The sequence below is a fragment of the Pistacia vera genome, unplaced genomic scaffold (genome assembly GCF_008641045.1).
Source record: "Pistacia vera cultivar Batoury unplaced genomic scaffold, PisVer_v2 Contig158, whole genome shotgun sequence".
Lineage (NCBI taxonomy): Eukaryota > Viridiplantae > Streptophyta > Magnoliopsida > Sapindales > Anacardiaceae > Pistacia > Pistacia vera.
This window is the reverse complement of record NW_022195663.1, coordinates 205,078-222,696: the sequence shown is the minus strand read 5'-3', so window position 1 is coordinate 222,696 and position 17,619 is coordinate 205,078. Positions and strand designations below refer to the sequence as shown.

Here is a 17,619-nt window from a genome sequence, read left to right as displayed (position 1 = left end):
TTTTCGTTGATGTTGAAAAGATTAAAACTTTAATTTATATTAGTAAATCTAATTTTGAAAATTCAACCTACATCAGAATTTGGATGGACATGGATCGGGTTGGGGCCAGGGACCCAAGTACCCAAACTTGTCCTCTACACCCACACCCGCATCCAACCCGCCCCTGGGGGTGGGTTTAGGGGGGATGCTTTCACCTGCCCCACGGGGGATGGGAGAAGCCCGCCTCGCATCCAATTACAATAAAAATAAAAAAAGGTTTATGATTTCAGGAAAGATTAAGGGTCCTTTTGGAATTGTTGAACTTTTAGTAAAACTTTTAATTTCAATATGAAATTAATTAATGTAGAGAAAAAATGGCTACGTATTTGGTCAATTTTAAATTTAAAGTTTTTGTGTATTTTTTTCAAAATTAGTATATATGCATTTGATAAATTACATTTAAAAGTGGTATTGTTGATACAAGAGTCATTTTATTATAATTTTGAGATTATGAACAAATCTCAAAATACAAACAGATACAATAATAATTATGCATCTTATTATAATGTGACATAATTTATAGGGAAAAAAAACACTTCAAAATGTAGCATTACTAAAGAAGAATTTAAGTTTAACGTTTCAATTAAAATTGAGATATCAATTAATTCAATTCTATATGTTGATATAGTTAATAAGGATGTACTATATTAAAAAGTCTCATTATTTAAATTAAACAAATTATTATATACAATAATTTATTTAAATACCATCTTTAATTAAGTATATAGGTTCTAACGAATTTTGAAGTTAAAAGAATCATTTTTTTGAATTAAGAGAATCAATTTAATTTGTTGCAACAAAATAATTATACAATTTAAATATGGATTAGGTTGGGAAGGCAACTTTTCAATTATTCACATTTTTTACCATAGTAATAATTACCAAAATATGAACTAATTTACCGGATGATTATAGTTCTATGAAAATTTTAAACCAACTCACTTTTACATTGAAAAACTTAATTAGAAATTTAGAACTACAGTATTAGACTATTAGTACACTATGTCTTTAAGAATCAGGCAGATGCGAGTGCAAGACGGGTGTGACGGGTTTTCCTTTTTGCACCCACAACCGCACCCACACTTGGTTTTTTCAGGGAAGCCCACCGTGTTCAGGGCGGGGCGGAGCAGGTCCCCGACAGGGCAGGCTAAACACCCCTCCCTACGTCAAATGTTAGGATTTATAATGTTTTGGTAACGTCATGCCTGATACCCGAGGGGGTTTAATTTATAGGGCAAATATTAGGGGGTTTACTTACTATCCCGTGTTATTCACCCTGCGTGGTGTTTTTTTTCTTGTCTTGAACCTGATGTGACAACATGGCTTTTCACATGCCTTCTTCGGGTTTTCTTCAATTGTTATGGTCAACATTCTCGACAGCTGGACAAAATTGATTAATCATTTTTAAATTCACTTTGGATAGAGCCCTTTGAGACTGAACTAATGATAAAGCAAACTAATTATGAAGCATTATAAATAGGGTGATGTTGAAAGTTTTTTGCACACTGGAGTATACTGTAGTCAAATATTAGTCTTGCGAAAACGCCAGTCAGGTATTTCTTCCTGCAACTTTTTACTTGAGGTATCCCTGATCAATTTTTCGGAATCATTAGTATTGTATATGTGTGAGCAATGCATGCATATATTCATTATCAGTCTCTTGTACCGTCTTCATAGATAATACCAAGGTATAGCAGTGACTTCCAACTTTAAAGGAGACCTATGTATTTCATATTATTATGTTCCAATATTATTTAATTTCAATAGTGAATAATTTTTGTTTGATCAACAGATTGAATTACTCCCACTCCCAAATATTAACGTATTAAAAAAAAAAAAAATTCTAAATATTGGTAGCTCACAGCCTTAAAATTTTAGGTTCTTATGTCTTGAAAATTTTAAGATGTCTTCATTAAAAAAAAAAATCATTTACATTTCTTCGTTAACTCATAAATGAATTAACTCTATAAATATAAGTTGATAAGAAGACGTGAAGTTTTATCTTTTACCTAAGATTCTATTTGTTTATGAATTCATTTTGCATTTTATGAAAATATAAAATCTATATTCAGAAAATGAAAAATTACTTGATATGTTTGTCTAAAAATAGTATATTGGAAACGATAAAATGAAAAGGTGTTCTTCTTCTAAAGATATTTTCATAAAAATGAATAATTTAAATATATTTTTAATCATATTTTTCATTAACTTTATTATTTAATTAATTTTAATAATTAATAAATTTTAGTTTTATTAATTATCAATTAAATTATTACTATTCTAAGCACTCTTTTTTAGCAATCCTAGTTTTACAAAGACAGATACAAAGGGGACATACAAAGACAATCACCACTCTTGATTTTCATGATTTCTCTCTCTCTCTCTCTTTTTTCATTTTTTCTTTGTTTTTTTCTTCTTATTGATGTCACTTTGTTACCCTCTTTATATAGAGCTTTGTAAGGATAACATTTTTCACTCTTTTTTTCCTCTAGTGATAAAAATTGCACAGCTTTTTACATGACAACACTTTAGACACTAACTGACGGCCTGTAGGTAAATGCATCTATCTACTTATTCTCAAAACGTCTCTAGTGAAAGCAAAAGTTGCAGTTACGAAGTCATTCAATTTTAATTAGGTACCCGATTCTAAAAAACTCTGCCCTTTGCCTTGTTTTGTTTGTAGTTTTCCCAAGAATGACGATAATAAGATTCATACAATTCATACAATTATTGGATTAAGTGAGTATTCCTATTAAGAATACAATTCATAAATATCTCATCTTAAGAATAAAATATCTCTATATTTTACTTTAATAGAAATATATAGATAATAAGATTCATACAATTATTGGATAAGGTAAGTATTCCTATTAAGAATAAAATATCTCTATATGAAACTATACATATAGGCGTGAGAAATTAAATATTGGTTGTGAAAGAAGAAAGGGTAATTCAAAATATGTTCTCTAATGCGTAGCTTGATATTTTTATTAATTCTAGAACATTTTCATAAGCAATATTTAATGTTTATACACGTGACCAAAACGAAGGTAACCGTAAAAAGGGTATATTTGTAGTAGCTAGAAAATAACAATAACTGGTTTAGTGAAAGAATAATTATGGTCTCTCCTTTTGTAATAAGATGTGAGAAATGTAATTTAAACATTTGGATTGAAAAAATTATGGTGTCTCTTTTTGTAAACTTCGAGAGTTATTTATTAAGTTGAACGTAATTTCCTAACATGTATCTTTGATGAGAAGAAAGAAAAATCAGGAAGAAAAAAGTTGAAAATTTATAGGAATTATTTCGTAATTTTTTTTTTTAAATTTAATTTATATGTAAGTATGTACTGAAATTTTATGTATTCGTTTAGAACTTATAAGGATTTGCTTTAGTTTACGTTTATAGGGATTCGCACTTTTTAGAATATAAAAATGCATGGTAAAAATAATTAGAATTCAAGGGAGAGACACTTCAACTAACAAATGAATATTATATCATCATATGTGTACGTATTCGTAGCATGCCTTATAACCAAAACAAATCGACCTCGTTTATTCAGGAGAAATGGACCCAAAAAGTGGAAATTCAAGTCTTGAATCAGCAGAAGTTCATACGTGTATTCGTAGCAAAATCGATAACGTTTATTCAGGAGAAATGGACCCAAGAAGTGGGAATTTAAATCATGAATCAACGGAAGTTCCAATAGATATGAATCAGCAGCAGCAAAATCTGGAACGAAGTGAACAAACTATTCAGTGGTTACCTTCCCTTCATTTGTTGACTGGTTAGCTCTCTCTCAAAACAATGAGACATATTTTAATTTTATATGTAATGTTCATCCAAATTATTTTTTGATTTTGAAGATCGGAACTCACGTAAGGAAGAATTACGTTTGCATCTTCTTAAAGCTGCAATAGAGGGAAATATTGATGCAGTTAAAAGTCAGTTCAATAATCCTCTGCTCAGTAATTCTTCATCAAGCTCATCAAGTGCGTCTTCTTCGTCAAGCCCATTAAATGCCGCTTCGCCACCAAGCCCATTCAATGTTGCAATAACAGAGAAACATGAAACTATTTTCCATGTAGCAGCAGGGGCAAATCAGACTGACTTTTTAGAGAAGATGATTGATGAGACAGCAGCAGATGACCTCAAGTTGCAAAACGTGAAAGGGAACACTGCCTTCTGTTTTGCTGTTATGGCTGGGAATATATCAATTGCTGAGAAAATGTTGAAAAAGAAACGAGACCTGTTGACAATCCGAGGTGGCGGTAATTTGACTCCGCTAAATCTAGCTGCTATGTTTGGAGAAAGAGAAATGGCGATATATTTATACCGGCAGTATTATAGAGGAACACTGACATTAGCCGACAAAAAACAATTATTGTTTGATAGCATCGATACTACTTTGTACGGTAAGTGTTCACGTATTTCTTTTCTTGCTTGATTTTAATCTTCAATTTTCTGTTTGAATAAAATAAGTGAATGCACGTAATTTGGTTAACATCTGAATTTTTTTGGTAAATGGATCAAAGCAATTTGTATTATTTTCTCGTATCTACTTCTGAATTTATTTATTATTTTAAACATATTGTATCATTTAGACATACTTATAATATATACTGTGAGCTACATGTGCTAAAAATATTTGGATGAGTTTCTTAGATCTTGCAAGGGAATTGCTAGAAGATGAAGATGATAATGAAAATGAATTGGCTATGACTGAATACGAGCATGGCAACAATCTTTTGACACCCTTGCATCGGTTGGCTTTAACGCCCTTTCATCTGTTGGACCAAAATCGCAGAAGTAAAGAAACAATCTTATCAAATAGAGTTTTAGAGTCTGTGAAGTGTCTTTGGGAGAAAATATTAGAGATAAGAAAGAGCAAAAGTGACAGAACCACTTTAATAAATCAAGCTCTAGCGTTAGTCGAATGCCTTTGGAAGAAAATATTCAAGGCAAAGCGCGACCAAGTTTGGGATTACTTAAAAGAGCATCGTGATTTACTGTTCACAGCAGCTCAATTAGGAAACTTCAAATTCTTGGGTAAACTCATTGAACTTTATCCTGATTTGGTTCATCTTAAAGATGATGAAGAACAGACCATATTTCACATTGCGATTATGCATCGTCATGATGATTTGTTTAAATTAATAAATCAGATAGGTTTCAACAAACATGTTGTAGCATCATATGTAGACATCAAGGAAAATACTTTATTACATTTGGCTGCAACATATCCAGATCCAAGACCACTGAGCATGGAAAATAGTTCATTACATCTAGCTGCAAAATATCCAGATCCAAGACCACTGAGCAAGGAAAATATTCTATTACATCTAGCAGCAAAATATTCAGATCTAAGACCATTGAGCACGATGTCAAGTGCAACTCTAGAAATGGAAAGAGAGTTACACATTTTTAAGGTAAATACTTTTAGAACTTCTTTTGTGTCTTATTATTTAATTATCATTATTTTATACATTTACCTGGAGAATTACAAATTATTGATGATTTTTTATTAGAGCTTCAGTTAAAATATATATCTTATGATTATAATTTGACTATTTTAATAAAAGAAATACTAAAGATAGAGTTGAATTGCAATAGTAATGAATTTGTAATTAAAAAATTAAGCTACCAACTTCTTTGTGTAAAATTAATGATTCATATTAATGATGTAGGATGTTGAAAAGCTTGTAATGCCTTCATTTAGAGAATTGAAGAATTCAGAAGGCAAAACACCTCGAGAGCTCTTCACTAGTACACATGCATGCTTACAGAAAGACGGAGAAAAGTGGATGAGGAGCATAGCTAGCCAATGCTTGCTTGTTGCAACAATCATTGCTACTGTGGTTTTTCAACCAACTTTCACTGTACCAGGAGGTAAAGATGATAATGAAGGAAGGAAAATTGTGCTTCGTATATTTGCTATTGCAAAAGTGATTGCATCATTTTCCTCTTCGATTTCAATTCTAACGTTCTTATCTATTCTTACATCCCGTTACGTAGAAAATGATTTTTTGATATCATTACCGCTTAAGTTGGTTTTGGGATTGTTAATGCTATTCATATCTATAGGAACCATGATGCTAGCTTTGATTTCAAGCTTTTTATACAGCTTATGATCACCCTAGATCAAATGCAATCCTCATTCTTTGTACCATATTTGTATCTCTCCCCCTGTTTGCATTTGATTCGTCACAGTATAGTCTCCTGAGAGATATGTTGTACTCATTCCGTTTTAGGTTTTTCTCTTAAGTCTGTATGATGTTGTATTATGTATTTGAAGTTATCCCATTGGTGATAAGAATACCTATTTTTATTAAGTTTATATTTATATTATTTTTTTGGGTAACAATCTAATTTGATAATAGCAGTTAAATGAATGTCTTCCAATGAATATTCATTATATATAATATCCTCATAGTAATGGGATTGTAATATTTAGGGCTGTGTAGACTTTTCGGGTAAAACCAAAATCAGCGGGCACCCAATTATTCGGTTCTGGTTCCTACCTGAAACCGACCCTGTGAGTAGTGGCGGACCCAGAACCTGTGAGGGTAGGCCTCATATTTAAAAAAAAAAAAGAAAAAAAGAAAAAAAGCCTTTACTAATATATGGGTCCACAAAAAAATGCTATTAATATATATACCCAGGCCTATCCTCATATTTCAAAAAAATGAGAACTATTATACATATATTCAGGCTCACAAAAAACTTGTTATTAATATATTTATATTCTAAGCCAACATCACATTAACAGTTTAAAACTCTCCCTATTCTCCACGGCTCTACCTGTTTTTATGATTTTATCCCTAAAATTTTTTACTTTTTCATTCTCTTTCTCATTCTATTTCTATTCGCTCTTAAAACTTTTGAAGATTGAAATTGTTGAAGCTTTCATTACTCAAGATGGATCATGGTTTTTATGTGCATGCAAAAAGATGGAGAAATGCCCTTTATATCTGAAATGGTCCATCCATTTGCGGACTTTTGCTCTCTCAACACCCGAAGCAATTTCTCTTCCTCCAATTTACTTAAAAGAATTAGATTCACCAAGGTACACATACTTGAGATGGTAAGGGCTTCAATTCAAGCTTGGGAGGTTCTTCCAACTTTGCCTTGTCCTTGTCCTTCTCCTTACCATGTCCAAGTCTTCAAATTCTGGATCCTGGATGGTATTCATTAGTTGAAGTGCTTCCAAATACCTAGCACACTTATTTTCTTTGGCTCATCTTCCTCGGTAGTTTTTAATTGGGAAATGCATGCTTCAATAGGTAGTTGAGGATTGATTTCTTCAAATGTGTCTTTTACTACTCTATCAACCACATCAACCCCGAAACATGACTCTAATTCTGATGGAAATTTCATGGCCTCATACACATTAAAAGTTACCATTTCATCTTGGACCCTCAAAATCAATTTTCCTTCCTGTAGATCAATTAAACTTCTTCCCATAGTAAGGAATGGTCTTCCTAATAATAGCGGTATCTCTTTGTCTTCCTCCATATCCAATACAACAAAGTCTGCAGGAAAATGAATTTATCCGCTTTGACTAGCACATCTTCAATAATATCCCGTGGATGCTTGATCGATCAATTTGCAAGCTGCGAGGAAACCATTGTAGGTTTCACTTCACCAATCCCCCATTTCCTTAAAAAAAAAAAAAAAAAAAAAGGCATTAGATTTAGGCTAGCACCTGAATCACATAAAACCTATCAAAAGTAACATCTCCTATGACACAAGGGATAGTGAAACTCCCTAGATCTTTGAGCTTTGGTGATAACTTCTTCTATAGAATGGCGCTACATTCCTCCGTAAGTATCATTGTTTCTTCCTCTTCCAGCTTCCTCTTGTTTGAAAGAATTTCCTTTAGGAGTGTGAAATTTAATAAACTAGTTATCATGATTTTGCTTCCTTAATCTCTGAGGAAAGGAATTGAAGGAGTGTGATGCGCCAACTCTCGAGGGGTTTCAGGAAATGGCAATTTTTCTTTCTTTGGCTTCGACATCTTCTCTTTCTTTGGGTCTTCTTTTCTTGGACTTGTTGGCTTCTCTTCAACAATGATCTCTTCATCAACTTCTTCCTCATATTCTTCCTTCCTCTCTAGCGAGTTCTCATCTTTCCTTTTTGGTTCAACTTCTTCTAAGATTGTTCCACTTCTTAAAGTTATGGCATTTGCTTGTTCACGTGGATTTGTCACAGTATTACTTGGTAAAGAACCTTGAGCTTTCTCATTCAATTTTTCTAAAATTTGACTCAATTGCACCTCCAAGTTTTGAATAGACGCTCATTGATTTATGAAATTTGACCGCATCTCATTCATAAAACTTGTGGTGTCTTGCATGAATTTCCCAAACTTATCCTCCAATTTTGACACTTTTTGTTCAACTGGTTGAAAATTAACCCTTGGTTGATGGTTTGGCACTATCCTTTGATTTAATTGATTGTTTTGGTTGCCCCAGGACAAGTTTGGGTGATTTCTCTAACCAAGATTGTAGGTGTTGGAGAATGGATTGTTTTGCTATCTCTGATTCCCAGCGAAATAGTTGACTTGCTTTGATGATGAGGAGGATGAAGCAAATGTGTTCCCCACTTGGCAGTCAATGCTTGCATGGTTACCTGCACAAAAATCACATGTTACTTAAGGTGTTTGAATGGAATTAACATGCATACCTCCTATTTGTTTCTGAAGTGCGGCAAGTTGGGCTAAAATGGCTATGTAAGCATCAACTTCATAAATACCCATGGACTTCTTTAGCACTATTCTCTCATCTGGTCTTTGGTAGTTGTTATTTGCTAAAACTTCGAGTAACTCTTGAGCTTCCTCTGGTGTCCTGTTTTACAAAGCTCCCTTAGCTGCTGCATCTACCATTGTTCAAACATTTGGTGGCAAACCCAAATAGAATGTTTGGACTTGCATCCAAACAGGCAAACAATGGTGTGGACACTTCCTCAACAATTTCTTGTATCTCTCTGATGCTTCATATAATGATTCATGGTTGCCTTGTACAAATGAGGTGATGTCATTTCTCATCTTTGTCGAAAGAGCTGGTGGGTAATACTTGTAGAAGAACTTCTATGCTAGATCATTCCATGTTGTGATGGTTCCAGCAAGTAATGACATTAGCCATCCTTTTGCCATATCTCTCAACGTGAATGGAAATAGTCACAACCTAATAGCATCATTTATCACCTCGTTGTGCTTGAATGTGCCATAGATTTCCAAGAAGTTGGCTATGTGCAGATTAGTTGTATGATTGTTGAACTATTTGGATTATAGTCGACTTTATCTCAAAGTTATTCGATTTAATAGGCGGTCTTGTTATGCTTAGACTACAACCATCAACTTGCGAAAGTGAAAACTCACTCAAGGTTTTATTTTCAACCATCTCAATGATTCTCTCCTACCTTTCTCTTTTCTCTCTGATGAGTCTTCTCACTGTTCTTTCAATCTCTGGATCAATATGAACCATAAGATGATTTCTTGTTTTTCGCATAAACTATAAAGGAAAGAAAAAGAGCATGAGATCACAAGCAAATAAAAATTAAACTAAAATAATTAAAACTAAAAATTAAACTTCAACTTAGCAAAAACTAGAAAACTTCAATATTAACACAAAATCAATCCCCAACAACGGCGCCAAAAACTTGATGCGTGATTTCACAAACATGCATGTGTAGCAAGTGCATTAGTTGCAAGAAATAATAAAATGATGAATAAAGTATCATTCCCACTAGGATTGAGTGCTAAGTACTGATTAGGAACATTTTCCTAATTTTATAACGAATTGAAGAACACAATAGTATTGGATTTGTAGGGGCTACTAAAAACTAAATTAAAACAAAATATTAAACAACTAAAATTATCATAACCAAAGGGTTCTAAAAAATAAACGATTACCAATTCAAGAAAAGAGGTTAGGGTTTGATTTCACCAAGCTACTCCAATTCAATCAAATAATCCTATTATCCTCAAATTCACATGCAAGGATTGCAAATCGGACTCCTTAGGTTGTAAAATATACCTTCTCAGGCTATATTTCCCTACTTATCCCTATTAAACTTCTATACTCAACAAAATAAAGTTCAATCATTCAAAGTCCCTTAAGCAAGTGGAATCCTATAAAGATTTCATAAATCATGTTTGTCTATCTCTAGTTTTTGCTCAATCTATGGTGTTTATCTCTAACACATGAATCACTTCTCAGTCTCATCATGCTCAACATTCAATTGAATCAAAAACCCAACCTTCAAACACATTAAGAACAAAGATAAACACTTAATCCATGCAATAGAACCCAAAAACAACAAGATATTATAGATTAAATCATTGTAAACTAGGATCCATCAAAACTTTAACCCAAAATGAGTTAGTTCACGTTCAAAATGAAAATAGACACCAAATACATAACAAAATCAGAGTTCAACATCATAAAAGAAGAAAGGGAAAAGAAAACTTCTTTAATTTGGAGATCCAAATTCAATCTTCATCTCTTCCCTATTTCCTAAAATGTCGACCTCCCTAAAAAATGGGCTAACTTTTCTTTAATTAGTAGCAAAAACCCTAGGACTAAATGCTACAAAAGGAAAACGCATCATTTAAAAAAAAAAAACATAAAATTGTAGTTTTCGCCACAGCGAAGAAAAAATCTCATCCCAGCATCAACTTGAGTTTATCTGCTCCATGATTCTAGAGGCTATCCTACCACGACAAAGAGAAAACCTTGAAGCGGTGAACTTCTGATCTTCTTTGTTGAATTTATCAAATTGCCCTCCGCTTGCTTCTTTACTTGAATCTTCGATCTTCTTGATCTTCAATAGGAACAAACTCCAAGGGTGCTTCCAATCAGCATCAAAATTTCCCCAATCTTCTGAATTGTGCTTGATTCCAGATCCAGAAACCCATCTTTGCTCTGTTTTGCGCCAACTACATGTTTTGGCCTAAAACATAAAATATGCAAATTTAAGTAACAATTCAGGCACAAAATCATAAGAAGTATCAAAAATCCTACAAAAATCATATAACAAAAAGTATAATCCTAGGATTATCAGTAACCAAGCCAAGAGTTCCCATAAAGCTTTATCTTATCTCAATACCTTTTGTGTGTTAGAGTTACTACATATAAATCTAATGGAACCTCTGCAAAATTAGAGCTTAGGAGGTAAGAGATATGTGTTTGTTTGTGTTGATGATTTCTCTATATCTGCTTGGGTTGATTTTTTAAAAGATAAATCTAGTTCCTTTGATGTCGTTTAGAAACTAGTCAAAATGTTACAAGTTGAGAAGAGTAACGTGGATAAAAAGATTGTGAGAATTAGGAGCTATCATGGGAAGAAATTTGAGAACACTGACTTTGCCAATTTTTGTCATATGCAGGGTATCTCCCATAAATTTTCTACACCAAAGACATCCCAACAAAATGGTTTGGTGGAAAGGAAAAATAGAGTTCTTCCAGAAATGGCTAGGGTGATGCTTAATGCCAAAAAAAAATCCAAAGAGACTTTGGGCTGAAGCCATAAATACAACTTGTCACATTTCCACCAGAGTGTTTCTTAAAAAGGTACTTATCAGACTCCTTATGAGTTATAGAAAGGTAAGAAACTTGCTTTCTCTTATTTCCATGTTTTCAGGTGCAAATGATATGTGTTAAATGATAGAGAGAATTTGGGAAAGTTTGATGCAAGGAGCTTGAGGGGTTTTTTCTTGGATATTCCTCAAATATTAGAGCTTTTAGGATCTATAACATGCGTACTAAACACATTATATAATCTTTTAATGTTGTATTTAGTGATGCAGAAGATTTTCAGAATATTCACAAGAAGTTGAAATCAGTGAAATATCTACTCCAAGTGTGCCCATAGAAGAAAATGGTGTTAACACTCCTGACTCTCAAGAACAAAAAAAATTCCACAAGTGTGCCCACATCATCTGATGCTAAAGCAATTGGACACCATTTGAGAGATGAAGTTGTTTTGAGTTCCTCATTACGCAATGATAGGATGGAGCTTACTGTTGAGACAAAAGAATACTTCAAGAAAGATCCACCTACCTAGATTAAGAAGGCACATCCTCTATCAACCGTGATTGGAGATCCAAATGAGGTAATAGTCACTAGAAGGAGAAGAAAAAATGAGATTAACCATCTTTGTTATGTATCCTTTGTAGAGCTAAAGAATGCCAAGCAAGCACTTGAGGACGATTGATGGGTAGAAACAATGCATGAAAAGCTTAAGCAATTTTAAAGGAAACACATGTGGACTCTTGTGCCAAGATCAAAGTTATTGGAACCAAATGGATTTTCAAGAACAAAACCAATGAATTTGGTAATGTTGTGAGAAACAAAGTTAGGCTTGCAGCTCAAGGATGCACTCAAGTGGAAGGGTTAGACCTAGATGAAACTTTTGCACCTGTAGCCAGACTTGAGTCAATTCATTTACTGATGGCTATTGCATACTACCTCAAGATCAAGTTGTTTCAAATAGGCGTAAAAAGTGCTTTCTTGAATGGGATGCTATCAAAAGAAGTTTATGTGGAATAACTGGTTGGTTTTCAAGATCCATACAAGCCAAATTGTAGGAATAACAAAAAACTTTCTTGCCATGGCACGATCCCCTTACCCAAGATCACGATTCGATAGATTAATTCATAATATATTTAGATTAAAACATACAAGGATATGATTTTTACTTCCCATTGGCGACTCCTTCTCTCGATTAAAATTTTCAGTACTTTTCACACACTGTTCACAGCACTATTCACATACTATCACCAGCACTGTTCATGGCACTGTTTACTAATACTGTTCATAGGGTACTGTTTACCAACACTGTTCACAGGTACTTCACTATTGATCCAAAGTAGGATCGAGCATGACGGTATCCACATGAAATTAGGCTCAAGATCCCTCTAGGATTGATTACTAAACCAATAAGAGGGCTTAAGGGAGGTGGCGGAAATTTAGAGAGAGAGAGAACTCTCTTGGGTAGCTAGGGTTGGCGTTTTTGGAGAGAGAAAATAGTTCAATTTTGGTTAAACTATTTTTCAAGGCAATTAGTAAAACTAATTCTCTAAAATAAAAACCTATGCCTCTTTATATAGGGCAATTCCAAGTAGGAATTCAACTAGGATTGCAATCCTTGAATTCCTATCCTGGAGAGATTGCAATAATCCCAAAAAGGGCTAATAATATCTCTTAAAAGATATTTATCCTATTAAATATAATCTTTAAATAAATATTTTTATTTATTTAATTTCATAAATAAATATATGTATGTATGTATGTATGTTTGTATATGTATATCTATATGTGTGTTTTATAATTGGGTTTTAATACATATTTAATTAAATTATATATTTTCCATATTAATTTTAATTAATATGATTCCAATTTTTCTAAAAATTCTTCCAATAAATTGGATAATAGTGTCAACCATATAGCAAAATTACCAAGGTGTCCTTTTCTCCCATAATGACGAAAAAGCCCCCAGACTCCCAAATTACCAAAATACCCTTTTTGGCCCAAGGAAAAGATTGTCCTTCTATTTCCGTTTCTCATTAACTACTTTATATGTTGTGACCCAAAGACTCTTTACTTTGCTGGTAGTGTCCCGATAACTAATTAAGCATCAACTAATTAGTGTTTTCATACACCATTTTATTATCTTATTTAGCGTGTTATCGTTTGGCATTCAACCTTCTCATGCTTTGTAATGACTGCTGTAAACTAGTACAATGCATGCATAATAACAATAGAAAATTGGGCCCAAAAACTTTCTTTTCATTATAAGTCATATGTCTNATATATATATGTATGTATGTATATGTATATGTATATGTGTATTTTATAATTGGGTTTTAATACATATTTAATTAAATTATATATTCTCCATATTAATTAAAATTAATATGATTCCAATTTTTTCTAAAAATTCTTCCAATAAATTGGATAATAGTGTCAACCCTTTAGCAAAATTACCAAGGTGTCTTTTTCTCCCATAATGACGAAAAAGCCCCTAGACTCCCAAATGATTGAAATACCCTTTTTGGCCCAAGGACAAGATTGTCCTTCTATTTTTGTTTCTCACTAAACTACTTTATATGTTGCGACCCGAAGACTCTTTCCTTTGCCGGCAGTATCCCGATAACTAATTAAGCATCAACTAATTAGTGTTTCCGTACACCATTTTATTATCTTATTTAGCATGTTATCATTTGGCATTCAACCTTATCATGCTTCTACAAATAAGATACTCAAATAAACTTGTGTTAGTACATGGCTATTCTAACACCAATTTCCTCGAGCTTAGTGGAAGTTTGTAGGTCACCCTAGGTTTATTATTCTATTACAAAGAAAATAAATCTTCGAGATTTGTCACACCTTCGCCTCATCTTCAACACGTATTCTACTTTTAAATTTAAATACAAAGAAACCTCGAGTTACATTTGAGGGGATTTAGATGAAAAGAGAATTTACATTGATAGAGTAAGAGATAAGGTAGGACACCCAAGCCCTATTTAAAATTATAGAAAAATAATAAAATCCTATGGTTGATGGCCAAGTACCAAACACCATGCATAATAAACACCAATCATATAATGCATCAATTCAAATTTTCCATATTTGAACTATTGGGTAAATTTTCTTTTACCCTTTTTAGTTTTACAGAGTTTCTATTGGTCCCTAAACTTGTAAAAAGCACAGTCTAGTCCCTATCTAGATTAAAAACTAACTAAACAGTCCATAATAGTGGCAACTTATTCTTTCATTAGTGGCTTAGCATGAAAGTTCAAAACGCTTACTAGAATCCCTAAAACGCCCTTATCCCCAACAGCAGAAAGTACCCTTTTCAACCCTCTAATTCCCACACGAAAGCTTGTGGGGTTTCCTCATTGATGGCAATGACCTTTGAACCCTAGTAGGCAAAACGGACTACTCCCACTAGGCCCACGCACGTAGTGTGAGGCCCACAAATCACGAGTGGCTAGGCACGTTAATGCTTAGCCTTGGCTTGCGATGTCAAGGCAATGTCGTATGCTCACACATGTAGTACGGACAGGCGTCGCATGCACGTGCGTGCCACAAAGGAACAACGTCGTGCACTCATGCACACGGCAGCAGGTGCCAGGAGCATTTGACTGGCGCTTACTCTAGGCATCTGGACAGGGTTGTGCGTAGTGAGGCGCACGCCCTGTAGGGAGGCCAGTCATGCTTTAATACATAGCCAAAGGCCCTTGGACGTGCAACAGAGGGATAGGCTACTGTTGCGCCAGTGCATAATAGGCAGTGGCAGTTTACCCTAAGGCTGTACGCGCTCACGCACAGCCCTGATTGAGTGGCTGCGCATGACCATGCGTAGCCCAGATCATGGTGGCTGTGCACGGCAACGCGCAGCCAACTGCATGAAGCCTCCAGATTTGAGCCACCAATTTTAGGGTTTTTGAAACCCTAATTCCAACCAATTTTACATCCACTCTTCCACAAAGTTAAATTAAAATTACAACAGGTTTAATATAATAAAATTAAACCCTAAACATGCGTACTAGCATACAATCATATATATGAGATTAATTATTAAATCGAAGCTCTGATGCCACTTGTAGGAATCGTGTCATGGCAATCACGGAATAACAAAAAAATTTCTTGTCATGGCACGATCCCCTTACCCAAGATCATGACTCAATAAATTAATCCACATTACATTTAGATTAAACCATAAGGATAGTATTTTTACCTCCCGTTCGCAGCTCCCTTGGATTAGAATTTTCAATACTGTTCAGGGGATATTCACATACTGTTCACCAGCACTATTCATGATTACTTTCCACTGGCACTGTTCATGGGGTACTATTCACCGACACTGATTACAGATACTGTTCACAGGTACTTCACTATCAATCCAAAGTAGGATCGAGCACGATGATATCCACACGAAAGTAGGCTTGGGATCACTCTAGGATTAATTGCTAAACCAATCAGAGGGCCTAAGGGAGGTGGCAGAAATTTAGAGAGAGAGAGAACTCTCTTAGGAGGCTAGTATTGGTGTTTTTTGGCGAGAGAAAATAGTTTAATTTTGGTTAAACTATTTTTCCAAGCAATTAGTAAAACTAATTCTCTAAATTCAAAACCCATGCCCCTTTATATAGTGCAGTTCAAAAATAGGAACTCAACTAGCATTGTAATCCTTGAATTCCTATCTTGGAGAGATTGCAATAATCCCAAAAAGGGATAATAATATCTCCTTAAATATATTATTTATATTAAATATAATCTTTAAACAAATATTTCTATTTATTTAATTCCATATATATATTCTAATTAAATAAATATCATTTATTTAATCCATATATATTCAATAATTGGGTTTTAATACATATTTAATTAAATTATATATTCTCCATATTAATTAAAATTAATATGATTCCAATTTTGCTAAAAATTCTTCCAATAAATTGGATAAGGGTGTCAACCCCTTGGAAAAATTACCAAGGTGTCCTTTTGCCCATAATGACAAAAATGCCCTTGGACTCCCAAATTACTGAAACACCCTTTTTTGGCCCAAGGACAAGATTGTCTTTTCATTTCCATTGCTCACTTAACTACTTTCGATATGTGTGACCCGAAGGCTCTTTACTTTGTCGATAGTTTCCTAATAACTAATTAAATATTAAACAATTAGTGTTTTCGTACACAAATCAAGATTGGCCGCTAGCAAGACATCATGATTCCCCGGTAAGTAAAGAATCAGTGATTTAGGCTTACTTTTTCTATGGTGGTTACTATACAATTCGATCTATTTCATCATCTTATATCTCATCAAGGTTTGTGGTACATAAATAGTGTCTACCTCAAAATGCTACCTTGACATGTTCCATATTTGGTTCTCGAATCTGATGACTATATAAAATTGGATTCGAGCACCAATTCAATCCCACCGTGGCCAAGGATTTGAAGTTGTATTTTTTAACCAAATATCTCACTAGGATAAGATCTCTTGTAACCATAAGTAATGAATCATTTGTTAATCCACCATAGTCATAGTGTACTTCTCGATGTAACCAATCACCACCGTTCTGGTAATCCCTAAGAGAGACAACATTGGGTCACATGGCGCTTTGGTGATCTCAAGTCGAAGGACCACATGCATTATCATCTGTAAGAGGATATATTCTATAGACACTAGGTTTACCATCTTTTATGGAATCCTCTATTGGGTTATTCCAGTGGACTTGCATAAACAAGCACCCATGCATTGCTTCAGGTTGATGAGCACAACCTTGACATGTGAGATATGTCACTACCTTTTGATAGGGTTGTTTAACGCAATGATAGTCTCTCTATATAATTTGTGTCCTTGGTCAGATTTATACTATGACTACGGACAGTTTAAGAAGGGCCACCTTTTGAGCTCATATGGTTCTCACAATTAAGATTTATAATACTTAATTCTCTCGTCACTAGTTTCAACCTTTCTAAGAACATATACTATTTTCTTTATATGTAGTAAATAGACACTATAGTATATATGCTCATAAACAAGCGTTGCCTTTTATTCATTTATAAAAAATGATT

The 17,619-nt window shown here is 33.8% G+C and overlaps 1 protein-coding gene and 1 non-coding gene across 2 annotated transcripts; both read left to right on the top strand.

Moving 5' to 3' along the window:
• Positions 1-1,559: 1,559 nt before the first annotated feature.
• LOC116124983 lies at positions 1,560-6,335 on the top strand. Its single transcript, XM_031410723.1, has 6 exons — positions 1,560-1,592; positions 3,603-3,827; positions 3,907-4,455; positions 4,706-5,089; positions 5,288-5,469; positions 5,728-6,335. Exons 2-6 carry the CDS (start codon positions 3,608-3,610, stop codon positions 6,169-6,171), a joined length of 1,779 nt encoding a protein of 592 aa, XP_031266583.1. The 5' UTR covers positions 1,560-1,592; positions 3,603-3,607; the 3' UTR covers positions 6,172-6,335.
• Positions 6,336-8,979: 2,644 nt separating this feature from the next.
• LOC116124992 lies at positions 8,980-9,086 on the top strand. Its single transcript, XR_004127277.1, has one exon. It is a non-coding gene; the product is annotated as a small nucleolar RNA R71 (small nucleolar RNA).
• Positions 9,087-17,619: the final 8,533 nt, after the last annotated feature.

Bases quoted from the DNA above. Each gene is read 5' to 3' on its own strand.
- LOC116124983 (XM_031410723.1), top strand. From the start codon at position 3,608: ATGGACCCAAAAAGTGGAAATTCAAGTCTTGAATCAGCAGAAGTTCAT. The intron at 3,828-3,906 runs GTTAGCTCTCTC...TTGATTTTGAAG, and splicing joins TTCCCTTCATTTGTTGACTG to ATCGGAACTCACGTAAGGAA. The intron at 4,456-4,705 runs GTAAGTGTTCAC...TGAGTTTCTTAG, and splicing joins CATCGATACTACTTTGTACG to ATCTTGCAAGGGAATTGCTA.